This window comes from Phaethon aethereus (genome assembly GCF_964289735.1).
Source record: "Phaethon aethereus genome assembly, chromosome: 15".
NCBI classification, from domain to species: domain Eukaryota; kingdom Metazoa; phylum Chordata; class Aves; order Phaethontiformes; family Phaethontidae; genus Phaethon; species Phaethon aethereus.
The window spans coordinates 17,629,243-17,652,681 of record NC_138591.1 but is presented as its reverse complement, the minus strand read 5'-3'; the positions used below and the strand labels follow the sequence as shown (position 1 = coordinate 17,652,681).

Sequence of the window (23,439 nt, the reverse complement as noted above, 5' to 3'; positions counted from 1 at the left end):
TTTATTCAGTTGTTCTGTACAAGATTAACAGTTTTCATACCACCCCCACCATCTTCAGCAAGACAGTCCCAACACACACACAAAAAATATATAATAGTAAACCGCAGCTCTTACACCTGAAAGGAACTGCCATGCTAAGTAAGTGCCATGGGAGCCTCACCTCCCCACACCATCACGAAAGCGTTGCAAGTTGCCTCGTCAAGGCAGACATGCCAGACTCCTGGCTCCCCATCAGCTGTCAGGTCTCGGCGCGGTTCTGCCTTGCTGCGACTCTGCTCCATACCATTCACTCATTCATTATAGCATGTAAAGAAAAAAAAAAAAAATCCCACAGAATTTCCACCAAATAAACATTTCCCTGAGGCAAGAGGCTTCGCTGAATTCCTAGAAGGAGGGCATTCTGCTCTGGCCACGCACACGGGTGCTTCCCAGCAGAAGCATTCAAGTGAAAGCAAAGAGAGGGAGTAGAACCAGTACCTCGAGTCACTCGCTGAGAGTCCCTGTCCTGCCAGGTGTTTGAACGCTCTTTCAGCCACCGTGGGAAGTTGAAGGTGCAACGTACCTCTCAGGATTAGGCCTTCAACGGGAACCACGCGACATCCACTGCTCAGAGTCCATCAGTAACGGCTGTGCTTAGTTTTAGTAACACAAGTTCTGTCTTTGGCTCTTTTGCTACAACCTAGGTATCTTCTGTAAACAAATTTTAAATCTGAGCTGCTTTTTTTTTTTTTTTTTGAAAAATACAAACAACGTGCTGATCTTGGGAAATTAGGTATCAGCTCAAATTGAGAACAGTCCGTCTCGGATCTTACCAAAAAAGGGGAAAACTTTAGCAGATATTTGCTGGTATACTCAGTGTGCGCATCCTTCCTCAAAGCTCAAGAAGGAAGGCCGCAAGCTTCTGCTTGAAATACCAGTAAAGTCTATGCGGATCCGCGCTACTACTGCACAATTCAGATGTGGCTGTGGGGGCCTGAGGAAAAGCAGACTGGAGGAAGAGCAGGGGAATCAAAACCCATAAAGCTCAGCTGGAACCACAGCCTGCCCCTTCGCTATGCACAGACCGAAAGGGTGTGCTCAGGAGAAGTATTTAGGTCTAAGAGTTAAAAAAATTAAAAATAAAAGACACACCTCAATTCTAGATGGTCCCTGTTCCTGCAGCTGTGACCAGCACATGATCCTAGTGCAGAAATCATCGAGGAGAGCAATATTATTCTCTGGAATTCACTTGACTAGTAGCGACCTTGGTTAACCTGGATCATTCCCTCTGCCCACCAAAGAGATCATAACTGACGACCCTAGGAAAGAATGGCTTTAGGGGAGGGTCTGGAACCCGCTTGCACAAACTCGGATAAGAACTGGTGCTCTTGCTGGATTTGGTACTGTGTTCGCAGTCACCAAGACACCACTGAAGTCCAGACAGTGCAGCTTTTTTTTTGATGTGCAACCATAAAAAGCTCTATTAAATAAAACAGAATACATTTTAAATACAGAATGGTTAAAAAAGGGTTGAGGAGCACACAAAATAGGGCTGAAATGTGTGTCACTAGTCCACTCTTGCTCCACCATAAAAGGCACTGGAATTATGTCTACCTATACATGTGACATGCTGAGAAGTGTCCCATTCAATCCAATGCATTCGATGGTAATGAGGATAAAACTGAGCAGGAAAAAAGCATCCCTTCGGAGGAAAAAAAAAAAATCCAAAACCCAAAAGAAGTAGAATTCTCAAAGTCAATGACTACAAGTGTCTCTCTCAAGTCTTCCTTCTCCTCCAGAGGGGAACATCAGGTGGTTCGTTAGATTGACCACACAGGAAACGTTAAGTCCTCCAATTAACTGTAGCACAGTTTTATAGTACAATTGAAAAATTAGTCAAACGTCTTCAGAAAGCACTGGCAGTGCTAGAATTATCCAAGTAAATCCAAAGCGGAAGAAAGAAGCACCTTTCACACCCTCCACTGGGAGACCAAGGAGGTAACTGGACTTGGAGGTACTTGGCAGATTATAGACACAGGTGGGTGGGAATCCACTGCAAGAAAGCCAAGCCACCCAAGTCCCCCTGCGAGTTCTAGCTCCTGCCAGTGCCAGGGAATGCATGAAGGGCAGCAGCAAATAAAACAGTGCTACAAAACGCCTGTCTCATTAGGGCATGGCTCAAGGTGGCCCTTTGTGTGGGGCTTAGCTCTGAAAGCCTCTGAGCAAACGCACCAATGAGTTCCTTGTTGCGGTTCAGTCTCTCCAGTTGTCGTGAGGAAAAAAACCCAAAAAACCAACCAACAAAAAAAGACACAGCCGGTATCCATGAACTGTTCCTCTTGGTTTTATCCTATGTGTGCTCTAGCTCCCCTCCTCGCAGACGTCACAACTTGCGCTGCTGTGCATTGGACCCTTTGCCGTGAAGCTGAGAAGCATCTGAAAGAAAATAAAACCAAGTGGGAAGGGGGTTCGGCATCAGCTCCACAGAGCTGCGTGCAGCTGGGGCAGCCAGTTCCCTCTGCACAGAGGGACCTACTTTTCTTTTCCAGCACCAAGGAATCGGGGGTTAAGAGGACGTGCTTGGAGACATCTCACAACTGGGAGCAGCCCTGCCTCTGCACCTGAGTAAGGGACGTGGGAAGCACCGAGGGTCCGCTGTGGCTTCCCAGCAACAGCACCACAGCATAGATCCGATTGCTCGTTGACTAGTTAATCCTATGCCCTTCTCTAAAAGCCACCCTACCATGTCTCCCCATCTTGGAAACTAGAAATATATGGTGCTTGCTACCTTGCACTTAAAGGCGGTTTGAAATAACACCGTTCGTACACCTTTGCCGATGTAATGAAGGCTTTACGTGCCCACTGACAGCAACAGCAATCACAGGAATCTAACCTCTGAAGGAACAGAAAGGAACAGACATGGAGGGAAAAGAGAAAATGCACTGAAGAGAGAAAAAGGAAGGAAGTTTAAGGAAGCAGAAGCTTTCCAGGAGCAGTTACAACTACCATCAGGCTATGATGAACAAATGGGTGTACTGGGATGTGCAGTTAAGCAGCAGTGGCACTGAGCAGCCTAACAACAGCTTCTTCTCCAGCACAAGGACAGTTCATTCCATGCAAGAGCTCAGTCCCAGCATGTCACATTTCTGAAGCAAGCAGTCAGAACCATCGCCACAGCACCAGCACGCAGGCACCTCCACCAGCAAACGCAGCAGTGACACCACACAAGCAAGCACTGGATGCTCCCTGCTCAAACGCTTTTTGATGAATGCTGGTTTAAGTACATTTATTTAAGACATCAATGTTTCCTTGCATTTGTAGCAACCTCCCAACACACCAGAGTCCTCGCATCTTTCGGACAGAGCTATGCAGCTATGGCCATCTGCTTATACAGCCAACCACCGCTTATGCCACAAAACTAAGTGGCCACCATAATCTTAAAATGTATTAAATACCTACTGTGTTCTCCTCCAAAGCACGACAACTGATAATATTCCCAGAGATGACAGCACTAAGCTCAGTCTCCAATCTCTCGGGTGAAAACACCAAGTGAGAAAGCGGGACCCTGCTCAAGCTGTCTCCGTGGTCAGTTTTTCCTCACTTATTCCTAATTACCTTTTGCCTGCTCGCGGCTTCTGGCACTATGACCTGCTTAAGAGCAGCAGTCCCTCAAAAAATTCTTTTCCTATAAGCCCTATAAGCAACAGTGAAGTAACCGCCCTAAATTCCCTCAAATAACGGGACCGAGAACTCCTCTGTAGTGACACAGAATACATTTCACATCCCATGTTCAAACCAAAATCAACCACCTCGCTCTCCAGTAACTGTGAATTTACAAACAGGAAGGAAGGACCTGTCACACCAGGGATTGCTGCTTCTGCTCCGCCGCATCGGGGTGGCGTAACCACCCACCTCACACAAACTTCAGCAGGAGAAGCAGGGACAAGAAATTCGGTGAAAATTCACCAGGGCACAGCACTCTCCTCCTCTCTTCAGCAAACAAACACTGTGCTCAGCAGTCAAGGGCATTTTACCCCATGACTGCTACGGGAGGCCACATGAACCCCAGCAGGTTATCCACACATCTAATGGCCTCAGAGGCATAACATTAGGCTAGCACATCCACTCCTAAATCAGGCTCATGTTGCCCAGTAAGACAATCACAACAGAAGCTGTGCTCTGCTAAAGAACACTTGGATCAAGAAAGCAGAAATAGCAATTACCAACAATGATCGGCAACTCCCTGAAGCAGATAAGCCCGAGCTGCTGGCCCTGCATTTCAATTTTCTGAATGCTGCATGGATCCCCCTTACTCCTCTCCTTCTGCCACAGTGCTACGTATTTACACACGCTCGCAGCCCGCCAGGCAGGCCTCCTTTCGCGAGCAGAGAAGGTGCTCTTCGGAAATCTCCCGTTTCATGCACTGCTTCTGCAGGCATCAAACTAGGGCAGGAACAGGCTTAACTGCAAAATTATCATGTTGTCAATACCAAGCGAAGCAGTCTCCATTTCCACTACAAACTTGTCACGAAGGAGATGGAAGCAATTAGCTCAGCACACAGATGCGAGACATTCTGGGCTGACACGTTTTATATAGGTCGCCAGCAACAAAGCTCCACGGAGGCAGAATGTTCATTCCTGGGCAGTCCTGGCAGAGTGTGCCTAAACATGCACAGCTTTACTCCTAGGAAGCTAATCCTTCACCACGACGCAAGCGGCAGCGCCGAGTACCTCCGGGAACCAACATTTGCTGTAAGCACATCATTCCAGGAACGCACCAGTTTGCCCTGGCTAACTCAACAGGAAAGGAGACGGAGGGCTACACCTCGCTTTGTACCTCGGGGAGGCCGTGGGCTTTAGCGACGACCGCACCTCTCGGACAACGTGGACAACCCCTAGAGGAAGTATCTGCCGAGATACAGGATGACTCACGACGCAGAAGACAGAGATGACCGTCTGACAAGTTACCTGGCAAACTTTGCGGTAAATGAGTGGACAGGGCAGAATGTGGGAGTGGCGCTGCATGGTGGGGGCTGGAGTGCAAGCCAGCTAGAAGACCTAGAGAGAAAAACAAAGAAAGGAGAAGGGGAAAAAAAAGAACAAATACACATCGAAGACAGAAATGAGCAGAAGAGCTGCAGCAGTTAGCCTGTAGCTCAGCTTCCAGCTATTGGGACTTCTGGGCTAGCTATAGGGATGTGCCCAAGGTTCTCCAAATGCAACTGCTGGAGATATAAGTGCGTGAACTAGAGCATGAAGCAGCAGCAAGAGAGATGGGCAGCAGAGCATTGGCATTCTTGTTATTTGACAGCACAGGCACACAGTAACACACACACGCATGACCAGGAAGGATACTCACTGTGGCCAAGGCCGTGGTGGAAAGTTCCTGGAGCAGGTCCCGTAACTATTGCATCCTTTGATACTCCTGCTTTTGGGGAGGAGTCTGAACTGAAGGAGATGACATGAAGAGGGAAGGAATGAATAGGAGAGATAATGCCTAACGGGGTGGAGCTCAGGGCAGCTGGCAGCTTTGGACTGCCGGACTTGTAGGATGGAGCCAGTACGCTTAAGGAGGAAGAACTCGTTAGCAGCACAGCTCCACTAGTTCCTTTCTGAAAAGCAACAGAAAAGGCCAGTCAGGAGTAGGAAAACCAAGGCATAGCATCCTTCATACTCTAAAGAAGAACTGCAAAACATGGAGCACTCAGGTATTCCTCCTTGCAAGAAGCGCCCTCCCAGCCAGGGCCCAAGAGCTGCCAACTCCTAAGGCCATCTGGAGGTGCCCAGGACACTGGCAATACAGCTGCTGGATCTCTTCTAAATGTGACCATCCCGGATTTCACTCTGTTGTTCCCCGAGTCTGGAACTGTGCCTCCAGTAGGCAGAGGGAGTGAGTTCCAGGGAGGATGCTTCCTACTCACTTCTAGCAGCATATCACTGCTGACAACTCGAGGCACCAAGGTTTGGTGTACCCCTGAACCCAAGAATGTTATTTGAGATCTCTCCCATGGAGAGAGATACCACTGGGAAATGCTTTTCAGCTCTCTCTCAGTAACAGACAAGGTACACAGGCTGAGCAGTACACTGTTTTCAGGCCCATTTAAATATATTCATTTAAGTGCCCAGCTATTTCCACATGCCACAAGAGAAGACAGGTACGAGCAGTCCACAACAAATTAATACAGCAGCGTTAGGAATGATTACTCTTTAGCTATAGATGAAAATTAAGGTCCTTCTACCATTAAATACAATGGCTGAATAATACAAGTCTGTATAGGTAACCCACGAGTCCTTCATAAGACATTATATCCCAATGAACTCAGCCCCCGAATTCCATAGTGTGCCACCGAGCTCGATTCCAAACATCACTTCAGTAGTAACCAGGGAGCAACAGGAAGAGGACAGAAATAATGACCAAAGAAAGCTGGGGAGGCATTTTGAGTTTATAGCCCGGTATCACAGCTTGCTTATTCTATAGGTCAGTCATGGAAAAGAGTGGCAGTAATACTAAAATTACTTGTGATAATTTAAGAAAGGCCAAGTTTGCAGACCTGATTAACAACAAATTGATCATTATAATTTTAGTTTATGCAATGATTTTTAGCTCTCATGATAACTTGCCTTACTGCAGTTCCTCCTGACCCAAACGGGAACCCTACTGTCCCTGTAACTCACAAAGTCAGGGCAAGAACAGTACACAGCCTATCCAAAAACTGCAGTCTGGAAGGTACCACAGGATTTTGCTTAGTTGTTAACTTTAAGCTCAGAACAAAAGCTTGAATTCTAGAGTGCCAGCTCACAGCAAAGGCCAGGACTTCCTAGCCCAAGCAGCCGAGATCCAGACAGACATTCAAGAATTTCAGGAAATTCCTTTGAAGTCACCACTTTACAGCAGGCCTGAACACGTTAGGAGATGGCCTGACACAATGCTATACGTTCTCCTGGCTTTAGGCTAGGCCAGCACACCCCTGCTTACCGGCACAGAGGTAGAAGATGCGGTGCTGCTAACAACAGCTGGCTTTAGGGAGGAGGTCAGCAATTTGGCCACCCCTTGAGTGCCCCCACTAGAATCTCCGTTTGAACCTCCGGGAGGTGCCACCAGAGTCAGCTTCTGTGAAACGGGCGTCTTCTTCACTGAGGAGCTTGAGGACGGGCGGCTGGACGCCTGGCCCGAGGAAGGGGTCTGCACACTGGGCAGCAAGCTCCCAGAGGAGCAGCCCTGGTTTGCAGAAGCTCCAGATGAGGAGCTGCTGGAAGAAGCCCCGTGTTTGGAGAGGGAACCAGAAATGAAGGGCGACTTGTAAGATTGTCCTGAAGAGCTAGAGCCACTTGAGTGCTTTCCTGTGTAGCCAAGAGATGATGAGGATGACCCTGGGCTCTTGTGGGAGCTGCCAGAGTTTTGGGTGCTGCCTGGTGACGCAGAGGAATGGAAGCTCTGAGCTTTGGTTGATGACTTGACCTGCTGGAGGAGGGAGCGTTGGGGCAGTGGGGAGGAGGACTTGGGATTCTGCAGTTTGACAAACGGAGCCGGGGAGCTGAAAGCTTTCTGTAGCTGGCTGCCTGAGTGAAAGGCCTTCACCTGAGAACTCGGCACTGGGGTGGAGGTCTGAGGCCCATGGCCTGGCCGGACCAGGCTGTGGTGTTTCTGTTTAGCCTGGTGTGCATCAGGAAGGATTTTGCTGGGGGAGGCTTGGCAGGAAAGCTCTTTGTAATTAGAGTTCTCTGTCTTTTTGTCTTGAGAAGATTGGCCCAATGCCAGGGCCTGCTCAGCCAGGAAATTTAGAGGAGACTGGAGGGAACCAGAGGATGATGTAGGGGAAGGGTTGGACTTTGGAAATGTCCTCTTCTCCTCTGAGGATGCAAGAGTTGGGATCTTCTCTGGTGGAGCTTTTGGAGCTCCAGGAAGAGTAAAGTCAGGGCTCCCTCCCGCTCTGCTGTTCAGCACAGCCAGTTCCTTAGAGACTGCTTCGAGGGAGGAAGTGGGATTATGAATTAAGTCCTCATCCAGGGAGTCATCCATGAAGGCAGCAGAAGTGCCAGTGCTGCTGGCTGCTTGGGCTGTCCCAAGGGACAGGAGTTCTCTGGTTTGGGCACTGATGCCCAGAGCTCCTCCCTGGGGCTCTGAAGACAGAGCTAAGGTGCTGCTTGAGTGCATCGAAGGAACAGAAACCGACACCTTTTTATCTGGCTTGCAGGAAGATTCCTGGAACAGAATCACAAGACAAGGCAGAGTCAGAACAGAGGCAGCGTTTACTGCTGAAAAGGGAAGGGAAGGTGCCCAATTTGGTGATGCAAGGCAGAATAGGCGTGTTCTGTGCCTGCCGGCCCCCACCTCCCTCCCAACCACTGCTGCCATGAATTTTAGCTGCCGTTCTACTTGTTTTTTCAAGTCCAATAGTGACTAGAGCTCTTTCAAAGTACAACTTCCTTGTACCTAATGTATAGGTACAAGGCTCAACTATAGGATTTAAGATGGCAGACACTTGACTCTTGATGTATGGCAACCATGAGAACCAGAAAACAAAGAACTCACCTTCACTTTCACCTTAGTAGGAGCTATAACTTTCTTCTTCGCCCTGTTTTGAGGGAGACAAAAGAAACATGGCTCACTGAATGCCCGCAGGGAAGCGTCCAATTAGGGAGAACACTTGGGCCCTGTTAATGATGATCCACTGAGTCTTTTGCAAAGAACCGAGGGAACAGAGGCAGCATCTCAGGTGCTAGGATTCAAAACCGTATGACATTTGGTTGCTGCTCTAGGAAGCCCCAACTCCCACACAGGGGAATGAATTAGGGAGCGGAGCAGAGTCTTGAAATGGTAGCAGAGCAGTGAAAGCACTCAACAGACACAACCTGCATCGGCTGCAGGGCTAGGAGTTACTACAGGAACCCACTGCTGACCTAACTACAGCAATACCCTGAGAGAAACTGATACAGAGACTGTTTTGGAGAAAAGTTACCCATTTCTTTTAGGTTTCCAGAAGAAGTCAAGGATGCAAAAGCATCTGCCAAATTCACGGAAAATAGATCATTTGGTCTGGTCAGATGTAATCTCTGGCACAAGACATCCCTGAACTGCCAGAACGGTATGGCTGAGGGAAGGATGACTCTACACTCTATTTCATACTCTTTCTCACACTTCCCCTCACTCATCCAGTGCCAAGAACAGGACCGTCTGTCAAACAGACATCAGCCTAAGTCCATATCATCATCTATTATAGACTGCCAGCAAGATCCATGAGACCCTTTGGCATTAAAGCACCTGCCCAGCTGGATTCCGATGGCTCTCTTGGTTTGCCACCCACAAGCCTGTTTCACCCATCTTCGCTAGCTTGAGCTCATTGTACCCCTGCTTTAACCAGGCAACAAGAAAGAAGGAATCCAGAACCCAGTAAGGACCGACTGAACAGGTAACAATAATCACAGTGCTGGCATCACACTCTGTTTTACCTTCATCTGCCTCCCAGGGACGAGCACAGAGGCCTGACTCCAGTCTGCTGAACAAGGCCAGGAGGCAACCTGGCTTCAGAGTTCTTATCTTTGAGCTCACTGTAAGGCTAAAGCACCTCAGGAAGGCCGTCGGGAGATGTCACACACAAACAGCTACTCTCCCTAGACCTCCCCAAATGAAGCAGCGCCAAACTATCTGACGGGAGACAAGCAAGCTCAGGTGCTTCTGCATGATCCACCCAGGCCCCGGGGAACGGAGTTCACCAGTTATCACTCCAAAGGAATGCTGCGCGATACTCACAGGACTGATGTGAGGTGTCCATGTACACGCCTGCTCTCCTTAAACAGTGTCCTAAGAAGGGAAGAGAGCAATGAGAAGTGATATCCAGCAAGACCCAGTAGAGCAGCTGGGATCACTGGAGACAGAGCTGCACAGTACAGCAGGGGAGTCGGTGAAATTAAAACCACAGAGAGCAAACAAATATTCATCCCTTTTCCAGGAAAATCCTGCTGAACTCCCCCGCACAAGTCCCTCTCTGGGGAGCTATGCTTGTAGGCGCTGGAAAGGCCATTAAGGCAGTTGTTGGACAACAACTAAGGAAAAAGTTCTACCAGCTTAAAAAGCTCTACAGCCAACTTGGAGAGGCAGTACTGGGCAATCAAGCTGGGCGTTACTGCTGCCACAGAGCATCCAAGAGCTGGCAGACCATCCAAGAGCTCTTCAACTTCCAGAGAGAAAGGTTACCTTCCCCTGCCTCAATACAGCAATATGGATGAGAAGCCTTCGGACACTGCATGTCTCTGTTGCCTTTGTGTCCCCAGCAAACAGCTGAGGTGACTTCTTAAATCAGCACAACCATTTCTGTAACAGTTGACTAAGCACAACCAATAAATCAAGCTTCATCCAAACCCTTTTACTACTGAGGCTAAGTAAACCAGAATCTCACACAAACACTATTTCACCTAAAACAGCTGCCACTCAGCTGCTGCCTTAGATCTCAGGGTGAGAAGCTTATAAATACACCTTCAGTACTGGCATATGGAATATGCTTCCCGTCTGCAATTAACAGCCTGACAAAGACTTTTGTCATCCTTTTTCTTTTAAAAAGGAAGCTCATTTTAACCTTATACTCTGTTAATCGCCTTCGAGCACTACCTGAGAAAGCGGAATCATGGCAGGGCCTCTCTGAACTCATACACGAAGTTGCTACTCTCTCCATCTTCAAGTTTCTCTTAAAGATGAACTTCTGTGATCATGATGACAGTGAATCAAGCTGACTTGACCAGAAAATTGTTTACAACTCTCCTAGTGTTGCCAATCCCTCCCCTTCTGTGTGGCTGTCAGTCTACCCTCTGTCTTTAAACCACAAAGTCATAGAATCATAGAATATCTCAAGTTGGAAGGGACCCATAAGGCTCATCAAGTCCAACTCCATCAAGTCCCAGCAGGAGAAATCATTGTTTTTGAGCCATTGGAAAGCAACCAGGAAAACCACTTTTATTCACTCATTCTGTAGTTAACTTCACTGGAAGGCCCTCCCACACTGAGTCTTAGGTGAACACCTGTATGCCTAAGAACAGTTTCACCTACAAACTAGGGGGAAAAGATTTTAATTTCCTTTTATGCAAAGAAAAGCGTTTATAAAAGTTGGCAAGCTAAGACCCCCAAGCTGGTAGCATCTTCATTAGCTAAGCTGGAATCTGCACCCACCTCTTAATGCCGTCATTCAGCTCCTATACACTAAAACAACACACTACAACCATGCACATTACTGTACTTCATGTGCAAATGGTATGGTGCTACTCATACTTACTGCTCTTAAGAACTGGTACCTACTCCTCCTTTTATCCCCCATGAAACCTAAAAAGCAAATTCAGCAGACAGAAGAAGACAGTGCTGCCCAGCTCTTTAAAAGCAAAGAGACAGAGATTCCAGCAGTAAGACTGTACAGGTGTCCTTTCTTTAAAACTATTGAGCAAAACAAAGCAGGCCAGAAGCTGATGACAGTCCCAGAATTACTCTCTGCAATTTGTATGGCTCTCTGCAGTTGCCAGCTCAATGGCATTGATGATGGAGGGCGTGAAAGAGCAGGAAAGGGCAGTGAAGACACCAGATAGCGTAAAGAAAACCACACCAAATTCCTACTTACTCTGCTCTCTGAGGTGCCTACTGCGAGTCTGAAGCCCCTAAAGCTTTCTGCTTTGCTTTCTTTTGGGAATACTCTAGGGTCTCGGGAAGACTAGCGTCTGAAAAACGTATCCTTCGTGAGACAGGCTACAAAGTGATCCTTTGTAAGACAGATTCAAGAAACCACAGGCCAGTCAGCCTCACCTCAGTCCCAGTTCTACCTTGTAACTTGTCACTGTCAGGGGCATCCATCAGAGGTCAATATGGGAGCCAAGACTACTCAACACTGTCATTTACAACCTGGATGACAGCATGGACTGCATTCTCGCTAAGTTTGAGGGTGATATGAAAACTGAGGGAGGGGGGAGAATATGTCGGAGGGCAGGGCTGCCATTCACAGGGACCTGGACAGGCTGGAGGAAGGAGCCAACACAAACCTTGTGAAGTTCAACAAAGACAAACGCAAAGTCCTGCATAACCTCATGCCAGCAACACAGGCTGGGGGCCAACTAGCTGTGTAGCAGCCTTGCAGAAAAGGACCTGGGCATCCTGGTGGACAAGTTGAACATGAGCCACTGCTGCAAGGCTGTACTGCTGAGAGGTAACTATATCCTGGCAGGTATTAGCAAGAGCACAGCCAGCAGTTCAAGTGCTTATTCCCCTCTGTTTGGCACTTGTGAGATCATCTCTGGATGCAGTATCCAGCTTCAGGGTCCCCACAATATAAGAGAGATGTCAACAAACTGGAGACAGGCCAGAGCCACTAAGATGGCTGGGGAACAGGGACACGTGGCATACAAGGAGAGGTGGAGGGAACTGCTTAGCCTGGAAAACGAGAAGACCAAGGAGGGACTTAATGGCAGTCTGCCACTACCTAAAGAGTGGGAGGGGCAGGGAGCCACAAAGATGATGGAGCCAGACCTTTCTCAAAGGCGCACGGTAAAAAGCAAAAAGAGGGAATATTCAGTTCAGTGCAACAAGGGGAATTCTGACTGGAAATAAGGAGGAAAGATTTCATGAAGAGTGGTTAAGTACTGGAACAGGGGCCCGGAGATGCTGTGGTAATCTCCATCCTTGGAGATTTCCAAAACTCCACAGGACAAGGCACTGAGCACTCTGATCTAACTTGGAAGCTGGCCATTCTTGGGGCAGAGGCAGGACTAATGACCCTCCGAGGTCCTCTATGAGAAGGAATCCCTGGAGTACAACTTGATTCTTGCTCACCTGGCCTGCATCCAGCCTTTTGGCCAAAGGGGCTTCACCTCTCCATCTAGGAAGGTCTTCACATAATCCTCTAGAGACTGAGCCTTATTCTTGTCAAGGTCATAACCATCCAACTTAATCTTCACCAAGTGGCAAAGCAGCTCCCTGAAGAACAGGAAGATTTCAAATACAGTTACGCAGATTACCTTTCCCCGGTTGGAGGTCGCTCTCTTTATCCAGGGCTGGATAAATACACCAAGACTCGCCTGGCTCTGCACAACGCCTTGCGAATAAAACCGACCCTGCACTGCCTCCACGAGAAAGAGGAAGGGAAAGGCACGTTCCTCGCTCTGCGTGTGCACGCATAGAGATGCACCAGGGGAGAAAAGCCTTGTTACCCCTTCCCATTTTAATCTCCTGAAACAGCAGAGATAGTAAACCCGTGCCAGAATTACAGGCATCATTAACAACCGCAGAACTGAACCCCTCTGCAGAACTTCGTGCCAAGAGGCAATGAGAAGGCACGAAATGAAGCTTCTTTTGTTTTGAATGAATCAGCCACCTACGGAGCATCACCCCAATTTGTTACAGAGTAAGATGAAGACGACAGCATGATTGAGTCTCATTTTACCCTTTGTCACTCCCTCCCCTTCACCCAGCACCTTGTTCTTTCTCAGACCCCTGGGTGCCAGGGGCAGTGATCCCCATTGGCTTGAACTGCTTTCACAGCCAGAAATCCGGGCTTGCTAAGAGTCTAGCCTGTAGGATTTCAGCAACTCAGCCGAGTTCCTTCTTTTCCCAAAGGTCTGTCCCTCTCTTTTGGCCTCAGCACAGAGGCTTCTGAGCACTTCTCTCAGAGCTGGCCTGTGCCTGAAATAAGCTCGGTTTTGCAAATTAAGGGTGAGATTTAATAAATGCAACGGTGGCTTCCATAAACAGCACAGTCTGCCACAAATCTCCAGGCTAACTGGAGATGAGCAGCGCTGCTCTGAAAACACAATACAAATACCAAAATGCTTTGCTTCCAACTGCATAAAAATCACACGTCACAGGTTCACTTAATACTTAAATTATGCAAACCTGATTTCATCATTCCATTGAAATTTCTTTCGTGGTCCCATGACACGCTTCCCTCCCTTTTCTTCATCATCATCATCATCAGAACAAACCCGATCTCGCTGCTCTTTGTCCTTTTCCTCTTCCAGCATCCTAAAATGGAGACAGAGATAATGCAGAAGTCATTGTCCTGGACATTCAGGGACAGAAGTAAAGATCTTGGAACAACACTGTTCAGAGGTCTCAATAGTCAGTGATAACACATGCCTGGGAAGAGGGCCTAAATCTCTTGCTTTGGGTACAAGCTGACTTAAGTGCTCAAGGTTAAGAAATGTCCCAATATTGTGTAACAGAAACCACGGGACTAATCCACCCTAAAAGTTCTCAGACCGCCATGTCCCTAAAGACGAGCCCGCACAGAAGTTAAACACTTCAGCCAAGTTCTGGTCCCATCAATGCTGCTGTAGTTGGCATTGGCACAAATAGCACAAAGAATGCACACAGCTTAATTAGGCCAGTTAAGGCTCATCAGCAATTTTTGACTACAGAATAAAAATAGGTGGTAAACTTCATGAGAGCAGCCTACAGGTCACAAGGAGCCTCCTGAGAAGAGCTACCGGTGCATAAGGTGCAAACGAGGAGCTTACTTGGCAAACTTGGCCTGAGTATGGGCTTGGCATTCCTCCTGGTACTTGGCCATCTGCTCTGGCATGGCCCTTCCAATGGCTTCCTTTAGCTTCTGCAGAGGTTCCTTCAATCGGCCACCCTAGAGCACATCACAGAACAGACTGAAGTTCCACATGGTGCGGTTCCAGACGAGACACCCAAATCCGGCAGGTCGAGACCTGGCCATTTCTGAATCCACACCCCGAGATGTGGTGCCTGAACCATGCTCAGTGGAGGACAACACCACGTTAGGTAGACGACAACTCTGCTCTGGAGATCAGGGGTAACGTGCACACGAGACAGGGCTGTGCTGCCAAATTCACTCACCTGCTCGTAGAGATAAAGCTTACGGGCACGCTTGACCAGAGTGTCCTTACTGCACGGGAAGAAAGCCGCCAGGTGAGCGTACACCCCTGACCGGATCTGGCTGTTCAGCTCCCGGGTCTGCAGCTCTATGCTGAAAAGCAACACAAACACAACGTTGACCAGGGACCTGGCAGGGGTTCTCTAAGCAACACAAATGCAACTCTGATGCAGCCGGGGGAGCTGGAGGCAGGCAGGCAAAGTACAAGCTTAAAATATACAACGGTTCTTTAGATTTGAGAATCAACGGACTCAAGCTCTTCGTCCCAAGCTATACCTTTTGTTCTAGTTTCAGAGTATCTGGAAAAGGAACAAAAGGATGGCAGCAAGTCTCATTTATTCTGCAGGTCTTCCTGGCAGCGGAAGTGCAGGAGCATGAGGCAATGAAATGAGACGTACACGCTGCTCATGCCAGCTACCATGGCGGGGTAACGCAGGATAATATAGAATCAAACTCTTTCCCCTGGGCTTGAACTTACTTCCCAGTGAGTAGATTCAAGAGGTCAGTGTGTGCCAAACCCATCTACACAGTTATGTATAATTTACGAGACTAGTTTTTTAAGCCGCCTCTCAGCGTCAATAAGAAGTCTAAAAACGCCTAACTGATGCTATGGCCGAGTCACACAAATCTATTTAAATAACTTTCATCACATTTAGAAGTGATCAGTTGGAAAAGAAATCAGAACTGGTTGTGCAGTCAGCACTGGAATGCTAAAGATGGCAATCACCACTCAAAACGAGCGGGGAACAGACTCCCAAACTTCCCCTCAGCAATTCCCTTCAATTCCCTTCAAGTGCTTTGATAAACCTTAATGAAATTAAAGCCTCTGTGTAAGTATTACTCTGCAATGATCACAAAGCTGTGTGCATTCATCAGCCTTCTCCAGGCATTTGAAGAAGAGTGAAGCCATTATCAACAGCTGCGTGTAGCAACGCTGGCATTCTATAATTGAGGGACTCAAAAACACAGAGCAGTAATGGAGTTCCTCCAGTTTGCAAAGAAAACCAGTGAACACAGCAGCCTTATCCCAGTTAAAAATACTCCATAGAGCATATAACTTAAATAGCAAAGAACTCGCCTGACAACTCCAACAGGGAGAGATTTACTGTTCTTACCTCAAGCTACAGTCACAAGTCAAGTGACCAAATTTAAGTACACCAGTATCAAGCATCATCTTGAGAACAGGAGGCCTGGATACATCCCTTCCAATCTTCTCCTACCTCAGTTACACATCATATTTCAACTTAAAGCCATTTGTAGGTGACTTTCATGTCATCCTAGGCATGTTCTACGTGGAGGACCTGTGTAAGGATACCCCCACAACTCCTGCTAAACCTGCTCCTGAATTTACCAAAAATGCTCTGCCTAACGTTCTCCTTTCCCACTCCTCTCCTGGCAGCACTTACTCCAGTATGATGTTGTTGATATCCTGAGTGAAGAATCTCTGTTTGCCTTCTCCCTCTGCAGCTCTGGCAGCCTGAAAATTAGCAAATAACACAAGTCATCATCAGTTCACAGATACAGACAGGCACAAGCAATCAAGTGGTTTTTAAACCACTTCAGAAATACTGCAGAACAAGGCACAGTTTTATTCCACCAAACTCTGCATCAGCTACCTGCTGTAGATGAGCTAAAATCTGCGATGACCGACAGGCAGGAGAGAGACTGTGTCTGCTCCTCTTATGCTTCCTCACTCTAAGTCCAACCCCACCATTTGAACTGGTAAGACTACGTCCTGCCCACAGACCCTCCCGTTCTGGATTCTCCTGTGCCGATACACTGGAGTCAAGTGTGTTGGACTTACTACACTAGAGCGAAGATTCCTCCATTTAATGGGGAAAAGAAGATGGCTTGGTGGCCACTGGCTTCCTTGGCACGGGGAGAAGGGACGGTTCTAGGGCATGGTTTTAACTTCACACTAGAGCTGTCAGATTGAGTAATATGAGCATAGACCTTGTCCCTGGAACAAGGAAGATCATCCCAAGTCACGTTTAATGAGGGTCAGGGATACTCATCATCAGTCTTTCTAGACCAATCTGGACACTAAGCCAAGAAACCAACAGAAAGAGTAGCAGCCACAAGGGATACGTTGTTTCCAGTCAACACCATGGAAGCTAAAAAAAAAAAAAAAAAAAAAAAAAAAAATATATATCCTGTTCAGGAAGCTTCCTGAGCTATGACTGCAGCACACACAGCACTGCCCAAAAATCACACCCATGAAAAGTATGTCCAGCAGGAAAAGAATTCCAAGATTCCAAGAGATAGTAGAAAATTGCCAAGAGCTTTCAGTCTCTTCTGAGTGGGGATGTAAACAAAGCTGGGATTCACCACAAGGCACCACATCAAGTTAGTGATTCCTGGCATGGGAAAGTAGTCCAGGAGAGAAGGGCATGATTTTGAAATCCCCTGATTTAACACTTCAAAGTTGAGGCTGGTAAGTGATTAAACATAAAATGCCCAGAAGGTGTACATTCCTCTCTGTCAGCACCAGGTCATAGACAGCTGGTGGTGTCAAAGGAGAAAGGTCAATGCTAAAGAGAATCCTCAACAGGAAAATTCTTTTAGGAAAGAGAGTTAAAGTCAAATCAGTTCAGGTAGAAGAGGAAACGCTTTGAGGCTCCATCTAACCCAGGAGATGCTCCCGTCTGCTGGGATGGAAGAGACCTGGCTCTCAGACAGAGGTATGGCATCTCTTCATTCGCACCTGCACCAGGATACGTGCCGCAAAATCCTAACTGACCCAGAGGATTCATTTGTTAAATCTGGTATTTCTTCTCCTTGGTTTCTTTCCTTAACATACACAGTCCGGCAACAAGAGAGACAGCAGCAGGAAAATCTAATGGGGAAAATCTGTGGGTAGTCTGCTATTACACTATCTCGCAGCGACAGGTCCAAACTTTGCCAAGAGAGGTAAAGAAACCATACTGAGCGTTACGTTCAGTAGATAACAAGGCAAAGGACCGTGACATCCAGGCGCTCAAGAAAGTGACTTGGCCGTAAGAGAAAACTAGGTGACACAAAGGTGTGATCCCACGTGGCACTGCAAAACTCCCCCACTGGAGTGTGCTCTGTCTCTGGGTGAAGCAAACCCAGCAGAGCGTCCCCTCTCCTGCCGCCCCACAACAAACTGCCGTACCTGAGCCAGTTCTTTGATGCGTTTCTCCAAAGGGGCTGGCAGGCCTTCTGGGAGGGATGGCGGTTGCCTGAAATCCTGTTCCAAGCCCATCCCGACAGGATCGCTCCCATCCTCCACATCAGGGAAGGGACTCCCTTCAGGGGATTCACTGAGGAGCCGCTCCAGGTCTAGGTCAGTTAACGAGTCCATGGCCGTCGCCGCCTGAAGCAGGTCGTTATCACTGGCATGGCCGAAGAGCGAGAGCAAAGGGTCAGCCATCGCCTCCGCCTCCCTGGGGGCTGCAGGTTCTGCCGGCGAAGGAGTCGCCACTTTCTGCTCTTCGTCTTTTTTCTTCTGAGCATCCTTCTCCTTCTGAAACTTCTTCAGCATCTCCTTGACACTAAGAGCACCGGAGTATTTCTTCTTCTTCTTCTCCTTACTTGCATTTAATGCCGTAAAGCTGTAAAAAAAGTACGGAGGAGGAAAGGGAACCGAAATGAATACAAGATGAAGGGGAAGGGATGAGGATACCTTCATCCCAGCTCACTTCAGCCATAGGCATCGATGCCCTGGGAAGTCTTATCCCCTTAACCAATTACACCAGGAAAAGCATTCTACTGCTTGTTCAGCCTGGAGAAGAGAAGGCTGTCCTTCCTCACAGCAAAGAGCAGATGGAGCTTAAATCATCTCCCCTGAGTTATGCTCTTATTTAGCTATGTGCATTATTCCAGCAAGGAAGATTGGGAAATGCGCAAACAGCTAGCACAGAGGAACTGAAGCAAGAGAGAGTTAGCGTGACAGCAGCTTGATGCTTTTTGCCTATTAAAACCAGGAGAGCAAACTCCTTTTCCTTCTCTTAAGGCTCCCTAATACCTGTTCCCACCGTTAGTGCCTAAATAGAGCTCCAAGAAACACCAACATTTCAGCTAGCTGTGCCCCTCTTTGCTCAGACACTCTTGCTGTGGAGCTGTGCTCCTTCCCTAATCATCAGCGGACTTTCTTCTCTCACTTTGGAAGTGGCGGGGATTTACCTGTTGGTGTTTATGCAGCACGCACTCAAGCCACCCCCCACTGCAACGGGTACTACTGCAGCATAACAAATGCCACCTGTAACCCTGAAGCAAGGTGTCGAGCAGCAAGCATTCCCACCTCCTTCTTACCCAGCTTTTGGAAACTTGGACTTTTTGGATTTCTTTTCCTTGTCGTAAGAATCATCTTTCTTCTTCTTCTTCATTTTTTCACCTCCATCTTTCAACTTCCGCTTCTGGAAAAGGTTAAAACCAAGTCACAATCAAAGCGTCTCCTGCTCATGGAATTGGACCTGCACCCTCAGAGACACTTTGGGCCCTGTTCCCAAGAATTTGAGAACAGCTCCTTCCCCACTGGACACATTAACTCAAACCCCATAACACGTATCACCACAGTTCTGGTACACACTGTCTTCAACATTTCACAGCTCAGCTAGCTTTTACGCTAGAGATGATCCCATCAATAAAGGGGAAGGGATGCCAAGCGCTCCTGCTCTTTCCCCTTTTAGCTGCCTCACTTCAGCATTATGAAAACAGGGCTGTCTCCAACAGACATTGCCACTGAAGAGAAGCATACCTCTAACAGAGGAAATAATCAAGAAAGCTGGCTTGCTGACCTTAGGACACTTCTTCTTTTTCTCTTTAACATAGTCATCTTCAGATTCAGATGCTTGCCGAAACTGCAGTGTTCCTGAGTTGATGTAAAACCCTCCATACTTCGTAGTAAGAGAAGCTGGAACAAGCTCGTCGTACTGGAAGTAACAGAGAAGAATCTATTGGTGCTGTAAGCTCTCTTACTTTATTCTGCAGCTGAGCTGCTTGGAGAATGGAGTGGGACTTGTGCTCCCCCAAGAACAGATGGGGCTGTGGACTCTCCTGCTAACCAGCATTCTCCTGCCACACAGTTGCCCCGGGACCTCTCGCTCCCCAGCCCTGGCACACTCCTGGCTTGCACCCAGTTCAGATTCTCCCCAGGTGCCGGCTCAGCCCCGCAGGCAGCTGCCTTTAACCACCCTCACACCTGCCCAAGTACTCACTGCCTCAGAATTATCGATGAAGGAGTCGGATTCGTCGTATCCATACCCCATATCAATCAAGTCCTGAATACGGTCCTTTCTACGTCTCTTGCCACCCTAAACAATAAAAGATTGACAGTGTGCTCATCTTTCTTTCCTAATTATCACAGGGATAGCCCTGATACAGGACGCTGACACTAGCCCCAGTACAGAAAAGGGAATGCGCTCTTTTTTGCTCCTAGCAGCAGCAGAACCAAACCAGCATTAACTCACATCATACTGTCACCTCAGGATATGGTAAATACAGTTTTAGGCCTTGTCAACCAAAAATGGTGCAGCCAAATGAAAGAGAGCGCTGACCTGCCAGACAGGCTGACTTTGTGCCAGCAGACTTTACAGGGAACTGGGTCTGCACCCCTGAAACATTTCTGCCAATGCACAGACAGATTGTTCTTCTGTAACCACTATACAGTCAGTACAAACTCGGTACTACACACATCAAACATACACGCAGTGCATTAGGTTGGCCGATAGCTCAATTTCGTATCACAAGACAATACAACGACTCACTATCCAAAAGTACCAGTGGCTAAACGTAACGTAGTTTCATTGCCACCTACAGAAGTAAAGCGAGAGGAAGAACAGCAAGGGAACGGGTAAGACAGATCGGCGTCTCTCATGCTGCCCAGTGCAGCGCTGTCCTAAAGGCAGCAGACTCACCGTACTTAGAGACTTGACAGATTACATCACACAACTGCAAGGCCTAGAAATTAATTTTTGCTTAAGAAAATTCAATTTTATAAGCTACACCAAGGTAATGACATCTGCCACTTCAAGTGAGAACATCGTTCGCTTTAATCAGACTGTCATCTGATTTAAGAACATATCTGGACTATTCTGGTGGACCACAGCCCTGAGACAGGAAAGGAACATAGAAAAGAGCACCTTCCAGCCCAGATAAAGGGCTGCAGGAGAACAGGAACATGAGAAACAATGACTATTACATACTACTGATTAAGAGCTGAACAGCATTACCCATTCTAAGGGATAACAGAACATAAAGAAGAAAAAACATACATATTTTTCTTCAAACTTCCTGGCAAGAGCCTCCACTTTATGTCTTTCCTTTTCATCATCATTAAAGGGATCAGCCAGGTCTTTCTTCTGTAGAAATAAGAGAGACAAAAACATCAGAATCAGTCCTGTCATGCTGCCACCAAAACCCCGTGCATTAAACCCACCATGACTAGAGCACCCAGGCAGAAGCTCAGACAAATCAATCTTTAGTACAGTTTTTAGTACAGTACTCTTTAATATCTTCATCAGTGACATAGACAGTGGGATCGAGCACACCCTCAACAGTTTGCAGATGACACCAAGCTGAGCGGTGTAGTTGGCATGCCTGAGGGCCAGGATGCCATCCAGTGGGACCTGGACAAGCTTGAGGAATGGGCCTGTGTGAACCTCTTGAGGGTCCTGCACCTGGGTCGAGGCAACCCCCGGCATCAGCACAGGCTGGGGATGAAGGGATGGAGCAGCCCTGCCAAAAAGGACCTGGGGGTCCTGGTGGGTGAAAAGTTGGACATGAGCCAGCCTGGCTGCACTCAAAGAAGTGTGGCAAGTAGGGCAAGGGAGGGGACTCTGCCCCTCTGCTCTGCTCTGCTCTGGGGAAGACCCCCCTGCAGGGCTGCGTCCAGCTCTGGAGCCCTCAGCATGGGAAAGACACGGACCTGTTGGAGCAGGGCCAGAGGAAGCCCCAGCAATGCTCCAAGGGCTGGAACAGCTCGGCTGGGAGGGCTGGCGGGGTTCAGCCTGGAGCAGAGAAGGCTCCGGGGAGACCTTCCTGCAGCTGCCAGGGCTGAGAGGGGCTTAGGAGAAAGGTGGGGACAGACTAGTAGGGTCTGTAGAGACAGGGCAAGGGGTAATGGTTTAGAACTAAACGAAGGTAGATTTATACTGGATATAAGGAAGAAATTCTTTTACAAGGAGGGTGGTGAAGCACTGGCTCAGGTTGCTCAGAGAGGTGGTGGATTCCCCATCCCTGGAAACACCCCAGGTCAGGCTGGACGGGGCTCTGAGCAACCTGCTCGAGTTGAAGATGTCCCTGCTCACTGCAAGGGGGTCCCTTCCAACCCAAACTATCCTGTGATTCTTGGCGTGTCTCCAGGTTTTGGGTGCTCTCTCAGCTAGTTCTGTACCTGTCTCTGCTTCTCCTGACTCTCAAAACAAAATAAAAGAAGGCAGCATGAACTATCAACTGACTGCTAAACAGTCTGAAGAGCAACAGTAAAAACAAGTAGAATCCAATGAACTTTCTTTTCATAGAAAAACATCCCTAATACAAAGTTCAGATGCTACAGAAGTTTACATGTCGTTGTAGCCTGAGAAAGGGCTTTCAACAGGCAAACAGATTTGTCAGGCAACACCTGAAAGCACCACATCCACCACAGAGGAAGAGATGCCAAGCACTAAGGTGGAAATATACCTGTGCAGTAGAGCAGCGTCCCCAAAAAGATGCAGCCACATATCATAGAGGCATCTCTCCTTTTGATGCTCTTTGGGAAAGAGCTCCTCATAGCTGCTAGCAAGCCAGGCACCAGAAATCGCCTTAGGTCAAGCAATTTCAAACTAAACAAGCATTACGTCCCACACTCTGCCACCAACACATCACCTTTCTGACATGAAATTCCAGCCAAGGCAAAGGAGTGCGACAGTGCAGCCTGACGACAAGAACCCCTGCCTGCATGCCAGTTCTCCTGCCTGCGGGACGCCTGCCCACGGGACGCCTGCCCACCCTCCTCCCACCCCTCAGCACCTTGCAGCTAACACACAGCCAACTCTGGAAACTCCATTAAAGAAGGAACGCTGAAAAAACCTTGGAAATCTTCAGATGGGACATCGGCTCCCCACAGGCCACGAGGACACTTACTTTGTCTCCTGAAGAACCACCTTTTGCTTTCCCTCGACAACTCTTCAGAAGATCTGGGTAGAAAAATTCTGGACAACGTTTGTGATCGGGCTCGAAGAGTGTGAGTGTGATTCGAACAGCTGTCGCAGCCGGTTCAGGGTCCTGGGGCTGATCTCCATCGTCCTTCCGAGACCTCTTCAAGAAGCTGCTGCTCAGTGGACCATGCAGAGTGGTGAACGAAACCCTGTGGGGTTCCGTCATGGCTACGGCCAAGCCTTACCAGTCCTCATGGCATAGTTCCCATTGCATCAGAAAAGGTATGCCCAGGCTGCACAGATACGGATTTCAGCAGCTGCTTAAGGATAAGTGAGGATGTTGGAAGTGGAACAAGTCGTTGGATTTTGAAGTTTTCTTGGGAAATGACAAAGGCCTGCGCTGGTGGCGCTTGCTGCGATCGTTAAAGAGAAAGGAAGGAAGGAGTCAGTCCTCGAAGCAGAATTCCCTCCAAGGTGGCAGCCCTCCCCGC

At 48.1% G+C, this 23,439-nt stretch overlaps 1 protein-coding gene across 4 annotated transcripts; it reads right to left on the bottom strand.

The window, feature by feature from the left end:
* Window positions 1-2,362: 2,362 nt before the first annotated feature.
* UBN1 (ubinuclein 1) lies at window positions 2,363-23,174 on the bottom strand (the record flags this gene model as incomplete). 4 transcript variants are annotated; one of them, XM_082006913.1, is made up of 17 exons in its annotated part: window positions 2,363-2,415; window positions 4,948-5,037; window positions 5,339-5,614; window positions 6,946-8,182; window positions 8,513-8,555; window positions 9,731-9,781; window positions 12,782-12,925; window positions 13,841-13,969; window positions 14,464-14,582; window positions 14,810-14,939; window positions 16,253-16,323; window positions 17,983-18,421; window positions 19,122-19,225; window positions 19,607-19,741; window positions 20,027-20,122; window positions 21,083-21,169; window positions 22,935-23,174. In XM_082006913.1, 17 exons carry the CDS (start codon window positions 23,172-23,174, stop codon window positions 2,363-2,365), a joined length of 3,444 nt encoding a protein of 1,147 aa, XP_081863039.1. The 4 variants fall into 4 exon arrangements, with proteins under 4 accessions (XP_081863039.1, XP_081863040.1, XP_081863041.1 ...); XM_082006914.1 differs by having other exon boundaries at window positions 5,339-5,591; window positions 6,956-8,182; XM_082006915.1 differs by lacking the exon at window positions 4,948-5,037 and having other exon boundaries at window positions 5,339-5,591; window positions 6,956-8,182.
* Window positions 23,175-23,439: the final 265 nt, after the last annotated feature.